The sequence below is a fragment of the Dendropsophus ebraccatus genome, chromosome 4 (genome assembly GCF_027789765.1).
Source record: "Dendropsophus ebraccatus isolate aDenEbr1 chromosome 4, aDenEbr1.pat, whole genome shotgun sequence".
NCBI classification, from domain to species: Eukaryota; Metazoa; Chordata; class Amphibia; order Anura; family Hylidae; genus Dendropsophus; species Dendropsophus ebraccatus.
In genome coordinates, this window is record NC_091457.1 from 115891663 (window position 1) to 115911077 (window position 19415).

Consider the following 19415-nt stretch of genomic DNA (forward strand, 5'->3'; position numbering starts at 1 on the left):
TAAAAGGAGTCCCATTTTAAAGGTTGAAATAAGTTTATTATCCTGAGAAATAAATAAAGACTAACAGCAGATCCAAACATACATACAGGGGAAAATAATGTAACATAGAGTCTCCAACCTGTGGCCCTTAAGCTGTTGCAAAACTACAAGTTCCTGCGACCGCTGGAGGGCCACAGGTAGTGACAGCTTAGCAAACATGCAGACTCACCACTCTACAATAGTAACTCTTCCTGATGTGTATTCAGACCCTCCGTATCCCCAGAAGTAGTTTTATCAGCATTTCTTTATCCACTGGGATAAAAACCAGACAAAATAAATTCTAAGGAATATAACAAAATGCACAGCAGCTTGACTCATAGGAGGCTGTACAACCACAGGCAATGCTGATCACAGTCAATGCTGATAAAGTCTGTGATCACTTTAATGTATCAGATCATCCCTGGCGGCTTCTGTCAGCCTTGCCAGCCTATTAAAGCTGGCGGGACGGGGTGCAGCAAACCATAACCCATGGTTTAGGCAATAAGAAACTGACAACGACTTCAATTTAAGATTATAGCTGATCAGCAAACTGAAGAAGCTAGATCAGCATGTGGGAACAGACCATAGGCAAATGATACAGCATAACTGATTGTAAAGGCACAATCTAGAGAGAATTTTAAAATTCATGATTTTGCAAACAATTTTAATTGTTTAGTTTTATTGTCTCTATAAACCTAAAAAGTAAAGTTTGCAAGTAGTCTTGATTAAAAGTGTACACAGCACTTATGGAGACCCATTGCCAAGGTTACAGACTGTAAATTTTGTGAATCTGGTTTTGCAATCAGATTTATTTCTTGCATCACAGTTTTTAGTTTTTCTTTTTTATTACTATCAGCAGGTCAGCAAGAAAAGACACAAAGAGTGATGCAAACAGGCTACACAGGGTTTGCATGTAGTCAAGAACCATGGAGACAAACAGGTCTGCATAGGAACTGTACACAACTAGAGATTTCTAGTCAAGACTGCAGGATTTAATTTTTCAATGGTGCAGTTACCCAGCAACTTTCAGCTTAATAAAAAAAAAAAAAAAAAAAAGCACATAAAAGCAGCCACCATATAGATTGCACAGAGCTACCTTCATTTAGCCAGCTCTTATAAATATCTGAGACCAATGCCACATCTTCTTACATTCATTTCCATACAGAACACCACCGGTGTGCGAGCCACAACAAATCTGTGGTAAGCCGGTAGGATCCACACACTGAAAAACCCCATAAGGGTTCTCTAAAGCCCTGGTACCCATTCGGGCCCCTATTAGCAGTACTCTATGGCCTGGTCAAAGGGGCAGTGCACCACGGACAAATCATATGATGCAGACTCTCAAAAGCCCAAGCTGGGGAGATACATAGATGGAGGGTATAGGACAAATCCTCATTGGGTCCATGGTCTCCTCTTCCATAGTGATAATATCACATAAGTAAAAAATCTCTAAAATTCCTGGATTCCCACAGGTCTTTCCTTCTATGAAAAATGAAAGTTCCAAATCTTTATCACAGAAGGATTCTTTAAACCTACATAAGATTGTCAGTGGTTTCTTGAAGATGATGTCTGTGCTTATATGTCTTCTAGAATATTAAGGGGAGGGGGGTCATATGGACATTCCTTGGAGATCTGTTTTTTCCAAAATTTCATAGGTTACCAAACCACTGCTTGTCATCTCTGCTGCACAACAGAACTGTATTAAGAGGAGAGAGATGCTCCATTGACATTCCGGTCCATCACACCTTGTCCAGACTAATAAGAAGCTATCTTCCTTTCAAAAATCCATCAAGCACTCTGTCACTTTTCTCAGAGAACCAGTACCCAGCCATGGCAGCCACAGCACCAATGAAGATGGCGGTAAAGACCATGTCACCTTTGGCAGCTAGTGTGGCCAGAGCACAGATGACCACCCCGAAGAACATCTGCTGCAGGACCACCACCTCATCGTCCGTGATGTCATCAAACAGGCCCTTCTCAGAGTCATCTTTCCAGGAAGAGACAAGAGATACAAAATTAACACTTAGATAAATTTCCTTTGTGCATTGAAGACATAACACTTTGTCTAACTAAGATGTAGTGACGCTAATAACCTGCACATTCTTTATGCTTGATGAATTGCCAAGATTTTCCTAGTGTGATGTCAGGGCTGGGGTGCATATTGTGAACCAATGAGATGTCTGCTATCTCCTATCACAAACCGTAACTAAGCGTCCTTTATATGACAAACACTTGTAAGCGAGATCAGCACTCATGTGCAGTGCCTTCACAAGCCACAATGAATTGCATGACCGGGCAGCACGAACAGTTGCTACATTGTTCATGCTGCCAATTACATTCATTGTTTACCGAGAGATGTGCGGCAGATAAGGATACATTTTACAGCCGGTCAAAAGATCCAATCAGCCAAAGAGCAGGCATTTTCCTGTTTGTCATCTGACCGCCAACACTTTTACCTGGGCCCATTATCGGTTGAATAGGCACTCCTAGGAAAGCTTGTTAGCCATCATCAACCTGGGTAAAAGAGCCTTAGAGGACAATTCTAAAAATTGTGAAACTTACCTTTATGATCAGCTCTACATGATCCATCAATCCTGGAATAACCTTTCTCACAGACGCAGGTGTAGCTTCCCTCCGTGTTCACACACTCCTCCCGAAAACCTTTACATTTAGGAATTTCATTGTCGCACTCGTCTATATCTGTAAAGTGCGGTAAGAGAAAAAGCTTAGACTATTAGTACCGTGTTTCCCCAAAAATAAGACGCCCTCCGAAAATAACACACCCCCTACTAATCTACACTACAGTCAGTGTAAAATAAGGCACCCCCCAAAATAAGGCACCCCATACCCTAAACTAGGACACCCCCCAAAAGTAAGGCCAACCGCCACCCACGATTCTCTTAATCCCCTCGTGGAGCTTCACAGCTGGCACCGCAGGCAGCTTGGTCCATGGCCCCCCCCCCCCACCCAACGCCCACCGCGCGCCAGCCACCGCCGCACGCACAATCCAGTGCACAAGGCCGCATGCATGACTCGACGCTCAACGTTACCACCCCCAGGACCTGCCTCTGCACACGTCCAGCAATGATGTAAGTATTGCGGGGAGGTCCGGGGGGTGCAAGGTCTTATTTCTCTCCTCTCGGCTGGGGGGAAAACCCCGAAAATAAGACATAGTGCCTATTTCAGAAAAAAATAATATAAGCCACGGTCTTATTTTCGGGGAAATATGGTAGCATTAAAGGCAGATTCAAATAAAGGGGTCTGTAACTAGCCTATCATACCAGGTATACTCTTACCCAGCCTGCTCCCCTGGTTTTCTGACTGACTGCTCTATGCAGTGACCCTATTCAATACCTCCACCAACATGCCTGTTCTGCACAGACAGCATATAGATTCATACCTCTTCATCTCCCTGAACCCTCAGCCAATAACTAAAAAGAAAAATGGTACAGGACTCACAACCCCTTTAACGCTGTGCAGCAGTGACACCTTGTGGCAGTGAGAGGCATTGACCAAATTAAAAACAGATTTGACATTTTAATATGCTTTTTACAAAGAATAGTCATAGTGAGCAAAACCAGTAGCAGGCACCTGTTCATTTTGCATGAAGACAGTAAAGAATGAGAAGACAAAAGCCATAATATAAAAAGAGGTCCTCACACTCACAGTAAATCAGTTCTGACATCCTCCTGCTACTATAGGTTTTACAAACTTACAAACCTACAGTGGGTGTTGTAAAGCTGTAATTCCCAAGATGGATTCCGCAACAGCTAGAGAGCCACAGCTTCCAGACCATTGCACTAAAGTGTATGCAACATCTGTAGTGTATGTATGCAACAAAATGGTACGTCCTGGCTCAATCTTTGCTGGGCTCACTAGATACACAGATATTCAACAAAGCTGCAAGCTAGAACAAAATACATCAACTGGAAGCACAGAACACACTTTTCACACCATGTGCCCCACTCCCTCAGTAGACCCCCAATAGACATACTCACCCAAACACTTGGCACCGTCCCGATAGTAGCCAGCATTGCACTTCTTACATCGCGCTGACCCTGCGCCCATGCAACCAATGCACGATTTATCACAGTCTGGAAAGCAGAAGGGAAGAAGGATGCTATAGTGAATTCACATTGACTTATGTGTAGACCCTATATTAAAAGACCCTACGTGCACACCCTATACTGAAGCGGACTGCAGTCTTTGGTTGGTAAAATTCTAAACACACTGTCCAAAGTTATTACTGGTGCACTGATGGCTACATACCTCGGCATTCATACGATCCATCTGTATTGAGACAGTACTGATTTGATTTGCATCGATCTACTGTGCCACATTCATCAATGTCTGAAGTGGAAGAATAAAAATAAGTAATTTGTACGGAGGAAATCTTACATCTTATACTCAGAAGGCCTGCAGTCACCATTTAGGTATTACAGGGTCTATCCAGATCAGCAGGAAACATATACAGTATACACTGCACCCACCCAATAAAGAGATGTCAACTACAGTGAAACCTTGGATTACAAGTATAATTCGTTCCATTAACGTGCATGTTATCCAAATCATTCTTCTAGTAAAGCAAATTTTTCCCATAAGAAATAAATGAAAAGTAGAGGATTCATTCCACAACCCAAAAAAGTAAGTAAGGTATTCTGTATCAGTAAAGAACACTATCAGTAAAGAAGGGGTTAATCGGACACACACACACACACACACACACACACACCTCCTCAGGTGGCCTAAACTTGCTGATGCTGGTACTAGTGTTGGTTACCTGGAGCAGCTATCAGTGAAGGGGTCAGAGGGAAGAAGCAGTGACACTGACGGGCACCAAAGGAGAGCCAGAAGGCGTCCAATCGCCGGCAGAGTTGATCAGGTAGTAGTTGGTTAAAATAAGAGGGCTTTCCACCCAGTACAGTATCCTAATGGGAGCACAGGGGGCTCATATTAAGAGAATGTTAGATTGTCTTGCAAAAAAAAACTCTCAAACTAGGTTACTTGTAATCCAAGGTTTCACTATATTCAGACTGGAACCAATAGCCAGAAAGCAGCAGCTGTATTGCAGCTAAGAATGGTTGCTTCTGTTATAATATCTCCTTACAGATCACTCACCGATACATTTCATGTCATGCAGCATCCAGCCCTTCTTGCACAGCAAACACTGATACTCCTCTGGTCCCTGACACTTGCTGCAGGAACGGTGACACTCTGGACAAGAGAGAAAACAATGTAGGAAAGTCATCAGTAGAGCAAGAAATTATATAAGCACATCACAGGGTACCTGCAGCCAAGACTTAAAGTAAATGTACCATCAGGTACTTTGTTTTTTTGTTACATAAGCAGATCTCTCTGCCACAGTGCTTTTTCAGAACCCTGCAATCCCTGGTCGTGTGCCGATCGGCTGAGGTAAAAATAAATAAATAAAATAAAATCTGATGGCACATTCACATTAAGGTTATGTTACAGAGCAGTCAAATAGGTCTCAGCTTCAGGAAACAAAATGACACGGAGAATGTATTACTGAACAAAGAGTAAATCACAATATCAAGCCCCAAACAATCCCTTTATACACACACACACACCTATTACAGATACACTGTTATGTTCACTGCAGTATATGATCAGGTTCATAGCCTTTGCCTGAAGTACTCTTTTAGACAAACGTACAGGTAAGGATCTTATCACATGAGGCAAGCCATGTGATAAACGAGCAGTGATCTTTTAGATCTGCGTTTGTTCACATGGCTCAGGATCGTTCGTGCAGCCCTTTGCTATACATTATCTATTACAGAGATGTGTACGACAGACAATGATTTTTTTGAGGGGTCAAAACAGCCAATAAATTTGTGTTTGCTAAGCAGTCAGCTGATCGCTGGCCCTACTGTGCTTTATAAAGCTTGTCTGTCCATGATCCCCCCAGGCTTCCAATGTTATTTCTGTACATGCACACAGAATCTAATAAACCTCTCTATAAATAAGGATTTGTGAATTTTATTGAAAATCTATTGGATTTATTAAGTAAAAGAAAAACAAAGGATAACTTCTGAATAGGAGCATGCACTATAGTCCCCTTACATACCAGAACATACCAGGTGGCTCTCATTTTTGGATTCCTCATAATAACCAATAGCGCAGTCCATACACAGAGGGCCACCATAGCTGGCATAGCAGTCGCACGTCCCTGTGCCAGCTCGTGTGCCTGCTCCATTACACTTTCCATTCCCGCTGCAGGGCTTGTCAGTGCCACCCGGGCAGGCTGTAAGACAGGAAACAGAATCATACAGCCGCTCTATTATATTCATCACTCCTGATTCTAATAGGGTAATAACTCACAAGCACAATCTGGCCCCCAGGTGCCTTCCGGGCAGCAGAGCTTCAATCTTTCCATACACAGCCAGTCAAAGAGGTCGCTGGGTTCTTTGGGTCTGGAAATCAGAGACGAATTTAAAATGTACTTGTTGCATCTGTTTTATGTGTATTTATTAGGTTATTGATGTTTTAGGAATTGGTGCATCTCCACAAGTGCAAACATGATTGATGGTTGTAGTCCCCATCTCAGGGACCTGGCACCTTTTTGGAGAGCCCTGATTCCAATTCAAAGCGGCCATCAGAAGCCAACTTTCCTACTAATATGAAAGGAGAACTGTATGCACTGTGTGTAACTGTCTCCATTGTCCATTGGAGTCTCCTGTTACTGAAAGTTTTCATCATAACTCAATTGCTCACCTGAACAATTGCTTTTGTTCACCAATGTCTGGGTGTTTAGACCACCACCAGCAGGGAGAAGTATGTGGCAGAGCGCTTATTTCCTTGTCTTTCCCCAGGAGATGATCCCATAGACTTGGGGCCCTATTAGACAGGCCGATGACTGTCTGATCGAAAATGTAAGCGAGCGCTGATTTGCTAGATTGCCACTCATTTACTGAGCCTTTTACACAGCTCAATCGTCTAGCAAGGGCTGCACAGACATCTTTAGCAATGTCTGTGCAGTCCTTGTTCTAAACTGTTAACACATTACATCTCCACGCTCCCGGTCTTCCCCCAGCCTCTGCAGCTTCAAAGAGGTTTCTGAGCTGACAGGACGCTCAACCAATCACTGGCTGGGAAGCAAGTAGAGGGCAGGAAAAGACCAGGAGCGTGGACAGGTAATGTATTAACAGTTTACATCATCATTATCGCATTAATCAGCCTGATTCGGCCAATTATCGCTCAGTGTTATAGGGCCCTTATTGAGTGCCTCTCCCCTCTAATTCTAACAACCAGTGGAGGTCTGAGCCCAGCTTTCATTTTACCAGCACAATATGAGAGATGGAAGCTGAGCTGTAACTGGGTGTTATGGGTAACAGAGACATTTACTAAGCCAGGCTGATAACTCTCCCTTTTACTTGTTATCCTTACCTCTTGAACCACCAGGTCTCCAGATGTTCCTCATTCTGCTCCAACATATTATTACATTCAAAGTCAGACTTGTCACAGGCCGTCTCTATCACCTCCAGAAGACGAGTCTCACTGCACAAACAGGATGCCATTACAGAGTGCCGCAAAATGGAATTTCCCTGCACTGCATTACCTACCATTTAAAGGGTGTGTTCACACATACTTCATCTGCTGCACATTTGATGGTGGGGATTTAACCAATATAAATAAAGAGCTGATATCAGCACCATGAAATTGGCAGAAACAGTACATGTGAACCACTCCAGATGGTCCAGTTTAGTGGTTTAGCAGATTGGTAGAAGCTCTTTAGGGACTATCCAGAAACAGAGACAACTCTGCCAACACTAACCACTGGCAGTAGCAGCCACAAGAACACCATCAGTTCACAAGCATCACAATACCTGCTCTCATACTTCGCCAGCTTCTCCTCCTCCCATGCAGTGTTGCCGCCACCAAAATTCTGCCCAGCGGTTTTTTCTATGCCCTAAAACACAGATTGGGGACAATGAGAGACAATTATAGCAGCAAATACGGACAAATTACTCTTAAAACCCACTTAAAGGGGTACTCTGGAGACTAAAAATATATTTCTAATAAATTGCTTATAATAAAGTCTGCCACCACCAATCTGAGCCCTGCAGGTGCCATCCCTCTGCTTTGAGCTAGTACCCCTTCGACCAGTTTGGGGGCAGATAAACAATAAATGAAGTCTCTGCCAATCCTGAAATTGTTCCAGAATCAGAACACAAACTTTATACTGTATGTAATTCCCCTTTGAATCAGTATAAGGACGCTCAACAATTTACGGTACGGTTTCTCAACATCTCCAAATATTTTAGAACCCGGAAGAAAAAAAAAAAAAGTGATGGGGAGTGATGGGCCTCATAGCATATATGGTGCATAGTCTTACAGCCTTCTGATTGGCACCATTAATGCACTATTCAATGGTTGCCAGCACTTCCAGCACTTAGCACATAGTCTATAGGGGAACAGATTTATCTCGATTCCCCTAATAAAAAGAAGCAAACATCTTGTAGTCTCACCCTCATAAAATTGTTGACCAAGCTGCGGCAAGTCCAGCATGGCTCTTGTTTGCCAAAGCCAAGTCTGGAGAATAGAAGAAGAAGGAACACAGTGCCCATCAAGGTGTCCATAAGTCTGTGCTTGAGATCCATGACACAGAGCAGAGGAAAATGAGAGCCGATCCTGAATAAAGAAAAAAAAAAACACATATGTAAGAGCTCTCCACACACACACAGGAAGTCCTGAGGGTATACTGTACGTCAGGAGTATTTCCCAGCAAACATGTCACACAGGCCATAATCCTGATTTAGGTGTATTATGACTGCTGCATTTTCAGCCCATCTAGGATACAGGAGGCACATGCTGCCCAATACATAAGGTATACATCACCTTACAGCATCCATAGGGGTTATCACACAGCTTGCCTAATAAAAAAAACAGTATAGCCCCAGACCTCTGTACTGCTATCTAGCCAGAGAGACATGATAATAGCAGCCATGTAAATTGTCACCCAGCTTTTCTTCTCCCCTGACTGCCATGAGTACTGTGCAGCAACCAGATAATAGCAGGATAAGGCCGGGGACAACACATATAGAAATGTCACTTTATTTTTAACCCTGCTGATAATTCCTCCGGCAGTGATGGCGATTATGGGTTGATGAAGGTTTGAGGTCTCAAAGGACAAGAAAATAGCTGCAATAAATAGTTAAGTAGCAATTTGCTTCAGCAGAGGCAGGAGATGCACAGATGTGTCCTATAGCGACGGAGGGGGAAGCTCGAGAACATGGCTGCACACAAGGCACAGCAGATCTGAAATGGCCTTAAAGGGGTAAACAGAGTTGTATTTCTTATTTCACCATCTGTTCTTACACTAACCTTCCTCATGCCTGCAGCTGCTGCTGTTCTCACTAAGCTGATCCCAATGCACTGCACTTCTTGCATTTGAGGGTCAACACGTGGTATTGCCTGCTAAGCCAATCGGAGGGTGCAGCGTTGTCCCACCTCAGGCCGGTGTTTGGCTGAGCAGTCACATCCTTGTGTAGGACGCAGCACAGAGGGGATTGACACTGGTGAGTACACATATCTTTATTAAAATTAAGCAAAAATAGCACTTCACTTGTCCCTGGGTTATGTGGCATACTCACCTGCCCCAATCCCCTCTGCTGCTGTTCCAGTGAGGCCCAGTCCCTGCTACCTGCAGTGAGGTGTTGACGCTCAGCCAGAGATCAATCACTGCTAAATTCACATTTCCCACAGGATCAATACATCATAGGAAGCAATGAACAGCAGCAGGGACCAGTGTCATCGGAATACCAGGGGTGGGGTATAAGGAAAGTTGTTTTTTTTTCCTTTCAGGCTCAAAATGTATTAAAAAAAAAAAAAAAGCACTGTAATAGTCCTTTAATGGGGTACTTCAGCCTTAAAGTGTACCTGTAACTTTCAAAAGCAAATTTGCAAGTTTCCAGTCAATATTTAGTTATTTTTTTTTTAGTTATCATGGAAAATACGGTACTTCCTGTGTTTAGACGCTGCCTCCCTGATTTGCCGCACCCCCCTGCCAGCCCATCAGGTGAACAGGGGATACAGCAGGCGTAAGACACGGAGAAAGAGCAAATCTGCGCTCTCTCACTAATGTACGCCAGGGGCCCAGTCATAGTAAGTGTAGCCCCCCCCCCCATGTGTTTAGTCTTTTTTTTACCAGCACAAGACTAACAATCTGCCTTCAGGAGACTGGACCTGGATACAGGCAAGTATAATTATTATATTAAAAATACAGTGGTACCTCGGTTCTCGAACTTAATTGGTTCCGGAAGGCAGTTTGAAAACCGAGCAGTGTCTTCCCATAGGAAATAATTTAAATGTGATTAATTGGTTCCAGCAGCCACCAATAATTACCTACAATACTCATATATTACACTGATAAGTGCTCAGTATAATCACTACAGTACAGTACAGAACAGCAATATACTGTACAGGACATTAAACATAAGAAATGTTCATCAGAACCAGCAATTATAGTACAGTAGTCACCAACTCCTCACCCATCCTTTACTGTATAGCGTCCCCCCATCCAAGCACTGTACAGGATGGGAGATGGTGGTGCACTGCCTGTACTACTACTGCACTGTATATGCACTCCAGCAGTCTTATACAGCACTGTACTGTATGTGAAGCCTCACCACTGCTTAACTCGCCACGTACAACCCACCATCCACGCTCGCAAAAACGTTAGAAAAACGTTAGAAAACCGAGCAAAGTTCGAATTCCAAACACTACTTCTGGGTAAATTTTCATTTGAATACCAAGCAGTTCGAGTTCCAAAGCGTTCGAAAACCGAGGTATTACTGTATAACGAATGTAAATTGCAAACTTGATTTTGAAACTTAAAACTACAGGTACATTTTAAGCAGCTACTCCTTATCCTGTGGGGTGAGGTCTGACCACCGGAACCCCCACTAATCCTGAGAATAGGGGTTAGGATTGTCCCTGGAATAATAAGAGGATCAGCAGGTATGTGCCCAGCACTACATTTATTCTCTATGCTGCTTCCGGACAGTGCCCAGCTCAGCGCTCACCAATATTCAGAGGCCCCCTAGAAATATATAGCAACAATCAGTGCCCCCCATTCATTCCAGGGGTCATTTCCTCGCTGTTCTTGTGATCGATGGGTCTGACCATTAGAGGTATAGGTGGTAACTGAGATGAGAATACCCCTTTAAGCATGCAGCAGATTACTTCCAGATCTTCCTGTACCATTCATCTGAATAGAGTTTGCAGAAATCCCTGCACATACTGCAGATCAGCTCCACTTGGATGGATTTTTCCATTTAAAAAAATTCTGCAACAAATCTGCCAAGAGTAAATTCACTTCTATAGTGAGCAGCGCCCCAGTGGTTTCAGAATGATGCTGGTAGACCATCCACTATAGAGCAGCAGTCAGCCCACCCACTGCTCCGAGGACCATATGGATGAAGGATACAGCTCTACCCATAATGTGCACAGGACTGGCCATCTGTCACTATACCGACATCTAGTAACAGTCACAGATTATTGCAAACAGTGCAGTGTGCCGCCATCTCACCAGAAACGTTAGGGTCACCAATGATCGGCCGTTATACAACCATAAGACAGAAGGTACATTGATTCATACACAATGTATCAGCTGAACCTCTCTGCGTGGCGGCTTCCATTGTCTCACCACAGATGTAGAACACATTGATCTATATTGTGTGGTCAGTCTGTAGTCTATGGGCCCCTTCTGCCAGCTGTGCCCCTGGGCTGGCACGTCACAGATCCCCGTGCCCCTAGGCTGGCACATGACACATCCCCGTGCCCCTGGGCTGGCACATGACACATCCCCGTGCCCCTAGGCTGGCACATGACACATCCCCGTGCCCCTAGGCTGGCACATGACACATCCCCGTGCCCCTGGGCTGGCACATCACACACCCCCGTGCCCCTGGGCTGGCACATCACACATCCCCGTGCCCCTGGGCTGGCACATCACACATCCCCGTGCCCCTGGGCTGGCATCTCAACCATCCCCGTGCCCCTGGGCTGGCATCTCACCCATCCCCGTGCCCCTGGGCTGGCATCTCACCCATCCCCGTGCCCCTGGGCTGGCACATCACCCATCCCCGTGCCCCTGGGCTGGCATCTCACCCATCCCCGTGCCCCTGGGCTGGCACCTCACCCATCCCTGTGCCCCTGGGCTGGCACATCACAGATCCCCGTGCCCCTGGGCTGGCACATCACAGATCCCCGTGCCCCTGGGCTGGCACATCACAGATCCCCATTCCCCTGGGCTGGCACATCACAGATCACCGTGCCCCTGAGCTGGCACATCACAGATCCCCATGCCCCTGGGCTGGCATCCCACCCATCCCCGTGCCCCTGGGCTGGCACATCACCCATCCCCGTGCCCCTGGGCTGGCACATCACCCATCCCCGTGCCCCTGGGCTGGCACATCACACATCCCCGTGCCCCTGGGCTGGCACATCACACATCCCCGTGCCCCTGGGCTGGCACATCACAGATCACGATGCCCCTGGGTTGGCACATCACAGATCCCCGTGCCCCTGGGCTGGCACATCACAGATCACCGTGCCCCTGAGCTGGCACATCACAGATCCCCATGCCCCTGGGCTGGCACATCACAGATCACCGTGCCCCTGAGCTGGCACATCACAGATCCCCATGCCCCTGGGCTGGCATCCCACCCATCCCCGTGCCCCTGGGCTGGCACATCACCCATCCCCGTGCCCCTGGGCTGGCACATCACCCATCCCCGTGCCCCTGGGCTGGCACATCACCCATCCCCGTGCCCCTGGGCTGGCACATCACACATCCCCGTGCCCCTGGGCTGGCACATCACAGATCACGATGCCCCTGGGTTGGCACATCACAGATCCCCGTGCCCCTGGGCTGGCACATCACAGATCACCGTGCCCCTGAGCTGGCACATCACAGATCCCCATGCCCCTGGGTTGGCACATCACAGATCCCCGTGCCCCTGGGCTGGCACATCACAGATCACCGTGCCCCTGAGCTGGCACATCACAGATCCCCATGCCCCTGGGCTGGCACATCACAGATCCCCATGCCCCTGGGCTGGCACATCACAGATGTGCTGGCCCGGTGACCTCTGCCCTGCTGTCCTACACCAGCCTTACATATAATGCACCTATATGAGACTGCTGCATGCCTGCTCTGTACTACCATGCACCACTGCATGCCCAGTGTCACATAGCCCCTATAGACAGGGCCCAGCCTGCCAACCTCTGCCCCTTGCTGCCATTGCCTTGTATACCTATATGTTCTGCACTATGTTACATCCCCCGGCACACACAGCTTCACCCCCGGCTGCCCCCCCCCCCCAGATACCCACCTCGGGCCGGCAGCTGTGCCCGCGCAGGGCGTGTCCCTCAGACAGATGCGATACGCAGCATTAGCCCCTGCTCCCGGCTGACTATTTATTCTCCGCAGTTCCCAGCATGCACCGCTCCTCCTTGCGCCGCAATCCTCCGCTGTGGCTGCAGGACACGTCTATTTCACTGGAGCTGCCCGTCAGCCAATCAGAGCGGGCCATGTGCGCTGACGTCACCGCTCGAAGCTGCGCTCAGGAGCGATTAAAGAGCCCGGCACCTGTCAGGGCGGATTAACCCCTTGTAGTCTGGTCATAGAGGGCGGAGAGGAGGAGAACCGCGCCTGCTCCAATAGGCTGACGGCAGATACACATGCGACTATTTATAGTGTGCCCCTTGTAGCGGCTGGGAAGTGGGATTCTGGAAGGTTCTGGCATAGAGCACTTGTTCTGTGGGATTGCGAGGTTATAGGATGCAGCACAATACTATAGGAATACTAGAAGCCGTGGACATTGCGACTTTTTGTAGCGCTACAGAATTAGGCTGGGTTCACACTACGTTTTTGCAATCCGTTTTTTTCCCTTTTTTTCCCCCCTTTTTTTTTTTTGCAAAAAACGGATGAAAAAAATGGATTGCAAAAACGTAGTGTGAACCCAGCCTTACTGGCAGCTGCAGTCCTGTAACTCAGTGAATTGCTCAGAACCACAGCTTCATGGTTAGGAGGGCATTAGAGATGAGCGAACCTGGAGCATGCCCGAGTCGATCCGAACCCGAACTTTCGGCATTTGATTAGCAGTGGCTGCTGAACTTGGATAAAGCCCTAAGGTTATGTGGAAAACATGGATATAGTAATTGGCTGTATCCATGTTTTCCAGACAACCTTAGAGCTTTATCCAACTTCAGCAGCCACCGCTAATCAAATACCGAACGTTCGGGTTCGGATGGACTCCAACCCAAACCCGGTTTGCTCATATCTAGAGGGCATTGATAGGGAACCTTCAGCCCTACAATTCCCATCATGCTTGGGCATCCAAAGCTAAACCTTTAGCTGTCCAGGCATGCTGGGAATTGTAGTTTTGCAACAGCTGGCGGACTGCCAGTTCCGCATCCCTTGTCTTGGGGATCATTTGTAACCATGACCATAGGACTACACTGCAGCGACCAAAGCTAGAGGAGGACAGGGCCACCATAAAGGTCTGCCAGTCCCAGAAGAAGCATAAAAATACAGCATACTGCAACTTCCCTCCATGTAATAGACTGGGTGATTCCTAACACTCATGTAAATCACTGTACATTATGGATTATGAGCACAATGCTTGTAATCCAAATCCACTCTGAAATCAAAGCACATTTTCCCATAAGAAATCACTGATATGCAGACAATTGGTTCCAACCCCAAAATAATGATTTCTTTTTTATTCTGAATAGCATGTAAATCAAATGAAACAAACATTTAGAAACAGCAGAATATGTGATATTATAAGTTACTGTACAGTATAGCAATCAGCATGTGGTGTATAATGTATAGTAAGGGCATAAACCTGAAAATACAGCAGCAGTTTGTAGATACAGGATGGAACTGCAGATCTCCATAATGCAGTAGTGTAGTACAACAGGCTAGAATAGAGAAGCAGGGCTGCTGTCAGAGGTCTGTGTGGTCACATGACAGCAATGGGGAAGGGGTGTGTGTTCAGCATGGACCAATCAGGAAGTGAGAATCACAGAGCTGTGCAGGAGGACAGTGACAGAAACTTTTCTATACAGCAGTGTTAATAGCTGAGTGTAAATGCAGGAACATTATAGCAGCAGTGTGTATAGCTGAGTGTAAGTGCAGGCACATTATAGTAGCAGTGTGTGTAGCTGAGTGTAAGTGCAGGCACATTATAGCAGCAGTGTGTATAGCTGATTGTGATTGCAGACAGATTATAGCTCAAATGGAGGGGATGGCAAACACAAGAGCTGGCAGAGACTGCAGGATGGAATGAGCAGGGCAGATGTGGGCACAGTATAGCAGCACTCTCTGTCCGGGGAGAGAGGGGTTACAGCTATGGAGAGATTACCTCCACAGTCCTGTCCCCTGATGTAAGCCCCAGCCTGAAGTGGATCTGCTATGATTTGGAAGGTGAGGGAGACTTCCTGGGTCAGAGTACAGTGCTGTAGACCCCGCTATGCAGACCATGCTCTTCCCCGACTTTCCCTCCCACCGAGGACAGGGAGCTCTTAAACCAAAGCAATGCTCTTAAACCAAGTTACAATTTTTAAAAACTGTGAGCTCTTCTTGCAAAATGCTCTTAACCCAAGTTACTCTTAAACCGAGGTACCACTGTATTTAGAAATGACTTGTTACCCAAGGAAAACAGTTCTGGCCACTAGGTGTCTCGCTACTCTGCAATCTGCTCTTCACTGCCTGTTGTTAGGGGTATTCCATCTCTGGTAATAGAGAGACCAGGACAAAACACAGCAACTGGATCTGAGTCTTATGCTATGCTGTATGTCTGCAGTGCTGCAGTGTAATCTCTTTCTTCCATTAAACCTGTCAGCAGCAGCAGTTCAGTGCTCAGTGTAACCTCTTTGCTGCTGTTGTTTCTTTCGCCCCCTCCCAGGCAGTGCAGCTGTGAACAGGACACAGTATTATTGGTCTATAACAGTGCAGCTGTTGCAAAACTACAACTCCCATCATGCATGGACAGCCAAAGCTTAGCTTTGATGGTAGTTGTAGTTTTGCAACAGCTGAAGAGCCCAGGTTCCCTACCCCTGGTCTATAACAACACCTCCACAGGCTTCCCACGGTGCCACCTCCTCCCTATTATACACCTATACAAAATCTCAGTTTCCACATTTATAAGTTCCTTAACTTTATTTTAAGTTTTGTAGTAATAAGAAATATTAAGTCATATACACGTGGCAAACATTTATATATAGTACAATACAACATACAGTATATAGTAATACTATAACAGCATTAATATAAACCTAAAACAAAGTAAACCCAATACCCAGTCCTATGGATATACAGGGTGTTCCACTCACTGGTTGGCTACAACTCAAAATCTGACAAATAGTATTTAATTGTATATGAAATGTGGTCAATACCTTAGTGCAGCGGTTCAGAACTGGGGTGCCGTAGCACATAGGAGCACTGTGAGAACCCGCCAGGGGGGCCGCGGCATTCCAGTGGGCAAGTTAAAGGACAAGTCCGGAGCTTAACTTTGATCTGCTAATTAGAGCACATTACAAATTTATATAACATTGTAATGTGATTAAGTGAACATTTTGACCCTCTTCCCTATGTTTTCCGCTGACCGTCTTTCAGTTTGTTCAGCCCCCCTTTATACGTTGGCAGATGACGTTACTCGACTCGGATTGGCTGAGCAAGCTGCAGGCCATCTGATCTCTTCAATGAATGAATGGAGGGGCAGGAGATTTGAAATAGTGGGCGGAATGGGAGGGATCAAGGGACTTGTAAGGACTAAATAAAGATGGCGAACTGCATGATAGGGTCCAGAGAAGGCGCAGTTTTAAATACAGACACAATCAGCAGCTTTGGCAACTATAAAGATTAGGTTTGGGAGGTTTATTTATGTTTTTGTTCCTCCTTTAACCCCTTAAGGACCGAGCCAATTTCGATTTTTGCGTTTTCGTTTCTTCCTCCTTGTGCTTAAAAGGCCATAGCACTTGCATTTTTCCACCTAGAAACCCGCATGAGCCCTTATTTTTTGCGTCACTGATTGTACTTTGCAATGACAGGCTGAATTTTTGCATAAAGTACACTGCGAAACCAGAAAAAAATTCAAAGTGTAGTGAAATTGAAAAAAACCCCGCATTTTGTTTATTTGGGGGAAATGTGTTTTTACGCCATTCGCCCTGGGCTAAAACTGACTTGTTATGCATGTTCCTCAAGTCTTTACGATTAAAACGATATGTAACATGTATAACTTATATTGTATCTGATGGCCTGTAAAAAATTCAAACCATTGTCACCAAATATACGTCACTTAAAACCGCTCGGTTCCCAGGCTTATAGCGCTTTTATCCTTTGGTCTATGGGGCTGTGTGAGGTGTCATTTTTTGCGCCATGATGTGATCTTTCTATCGGTACCTTAATTGCGAATATACGACTTTTTGATAGCTTTTTATTACAATTTTTCTGGATTTGATGCGACCAAAAATGCGCAATTTTGCACTTTGGGAATCTTTTGCGCTGACGCCGTTTACCGTGCGAGATCAGGAATGTGATTAATTAATAGTTCAGGCGATTACGCATGCGGCGATAGCAAACATGTTTATTTATTTATTTACTTTTATTAATAACCTGGGAAAAGGGGGGTGATTCAGACTTTTATTAGGGGAGGGGGCTTTTTACTATTAACAACACTTTTTTTTTTACTTTTACACTTATACTAGAAGCCCCCCTGGGGGACTTCTAGTATAAGTGCTTTGATCTGTCATAAAGATCTCTGCAGCATAGATATGCTGCAGAGATCCATGAGATAGGCACTCGTTTACTTCTGGCTGCTGCAGCCGAAAACGAACGAGTGCCGAGCCGAGGACGGCGCCATCTTGGATCGGTCCCCGGCCGGCTTCAGTTACGGAGATCGCTCCTCCGGGATAACATCCCGGAGGAGCGATCTCCCCACTAGACACCAGGGATGACGCTGCGACCGGTAATAGGATGCAGCTGTCAACTTTGACAGCTGCATCAGATTACTGTATTAGTGGGCACAGCGATCGGACCGTGCCCACTAATACCTGCGGTCCCGGGCTACAAGCGGCACCCGGGACCGCCGCGGTTCAGATGTATGTATTTTTAAATATGTTGTTACGTAAAGAAAGTTATACAAATCCCTCATATACACTAATTATGGGACATGCACATATTCTGCTATTTCCCTCAATTTAGTAGCTCAGGCAGGCTCCCTTCCTCAAAAAAAATGGGACGTCACATCTCAAGTGTATGCACCAGCAGGGGGCGCATGTAAAAGTGTAGCATTAGAATAGACATCTATTCTCCCTCACTCCCTTTGCTGGTAATGTACCCCTCCCTCTGTCCCACCCCCCTGCCCGATCCTATTACACTTGCTGCAGTGGGGTGAGCGCTCCTTATCTGATGCTCACCCCAACTAGCCACCCGTCTCCCCCCTACCCGGTCCCGTGCAGGAGCGCTCACCCTCTCCCCGGGGTGAGTGCTCCTGCACCGCCTCCTAACTTGCCGCCCCTCATCTAAACCCTCCTCCCGGTCACGGCCCTGTGCAGAGTGCTCACCCACTGCCCGTTCCCGGCGGGGTGAGCGCTCATGCACCTCCTCATGTCCCCCAATCTGCCCCCTTTCAATAGAGCCTGCCAACCGGCCCCGTGCAGAGTGCTCACCCGCCGCCCGGTCCACCACCTCTCATGCACCTCTTCCTAAGCAGCTGCACCTTCTCCCAAGCAGCTTGCTTCATCGTGCATAGGACCGGGCGGAGGGTGAGCGCTGAGACTGGCTCAGATTGCTTCATCTCAGGGCTCACCCGCCGCCCGGTCCTATGCACGATGAAGCAAGCTGCTTGGGAGAAGGTGCAGCTGCTTAGGAAGAGGTGCATGAGAGGTGGTGGACCGGGCGGCGGGTGAGCACTCTGCACGGGGCCGGTCGGCAGGCTCTATTGAAGGGGGGCAGATTGGGGGAGATAAGGAGGTGCATGAGTGCTCACCCCGCCGGGAACCGGCGGCGGGTGAGCACTCTGCACGGGACCGGGCGGAGGATTTAGATGAGGGGCGGCAAGTTAGGGGGCGGTGTAGGAGCACTCACCCCACTGCAGCAAGTGAAATAGGACGGGGCAGGGGGGGTGGGACAGAGGGAGGGATGGAGAATTGACGTCTATTCTAATGCTACACTTTTGCATGTACCCCCTGCTGGTGCATACATTTGAGACAAGACATCACATTTTTTTTTGGAAGTGAGCCTGCCTGACCTACCAAATTGAGGGAAATAGCAGAATATGTGCATTTCCCATAATAAGTGTATATGAGAGATTTGCATAACTATCTTTATGCAATAACATATTTAAAAAAATATTTTGCCCGGAGTA

The 19415-nt window shown here is 46.6% G+C and overlaps 1 protein-coding gene across 1 annotated transcript; it reads right to left on the reverse strand.

Annotated features, from left to right (window-relative positions):
• Positions 1 to 14: 14 nt before the first annotated feature.
• CRELD1 (cysteine rich with EGF like domains 1) lies at positions 15 to 13509 on the reverse strand. Its single transcript, XM_069966816.1, has 11 exons — positions 13374 to 13509; positions 8505 to 8667; positions 7863 to 7945; positions 7423 to 7533; positions 6358 to 6449; positions 6104 to 6280; positions 5137 to 5232; positions 4288 to 4368; positions 4017 to 4112; positions 2581 to 2718; positions 15 to 2005 (listed from the first exon to the last, which is right to left on the reverse strand). Exons 2-11 carry the CDS (start codon positions 8634 to 8636, stop codon positions 1785 to 1787), a joined length of 1227 nt encoding a protein of 408 aa, XP_069822917.1. The 5' UTR covers positions 8637 to 8667; positions 13374 to 13509; the 3' UTR covers positions 15 to 1784.
• Between the last annotated feature and the right edge of the window lie 5906 nt (positions 13510 to 19415).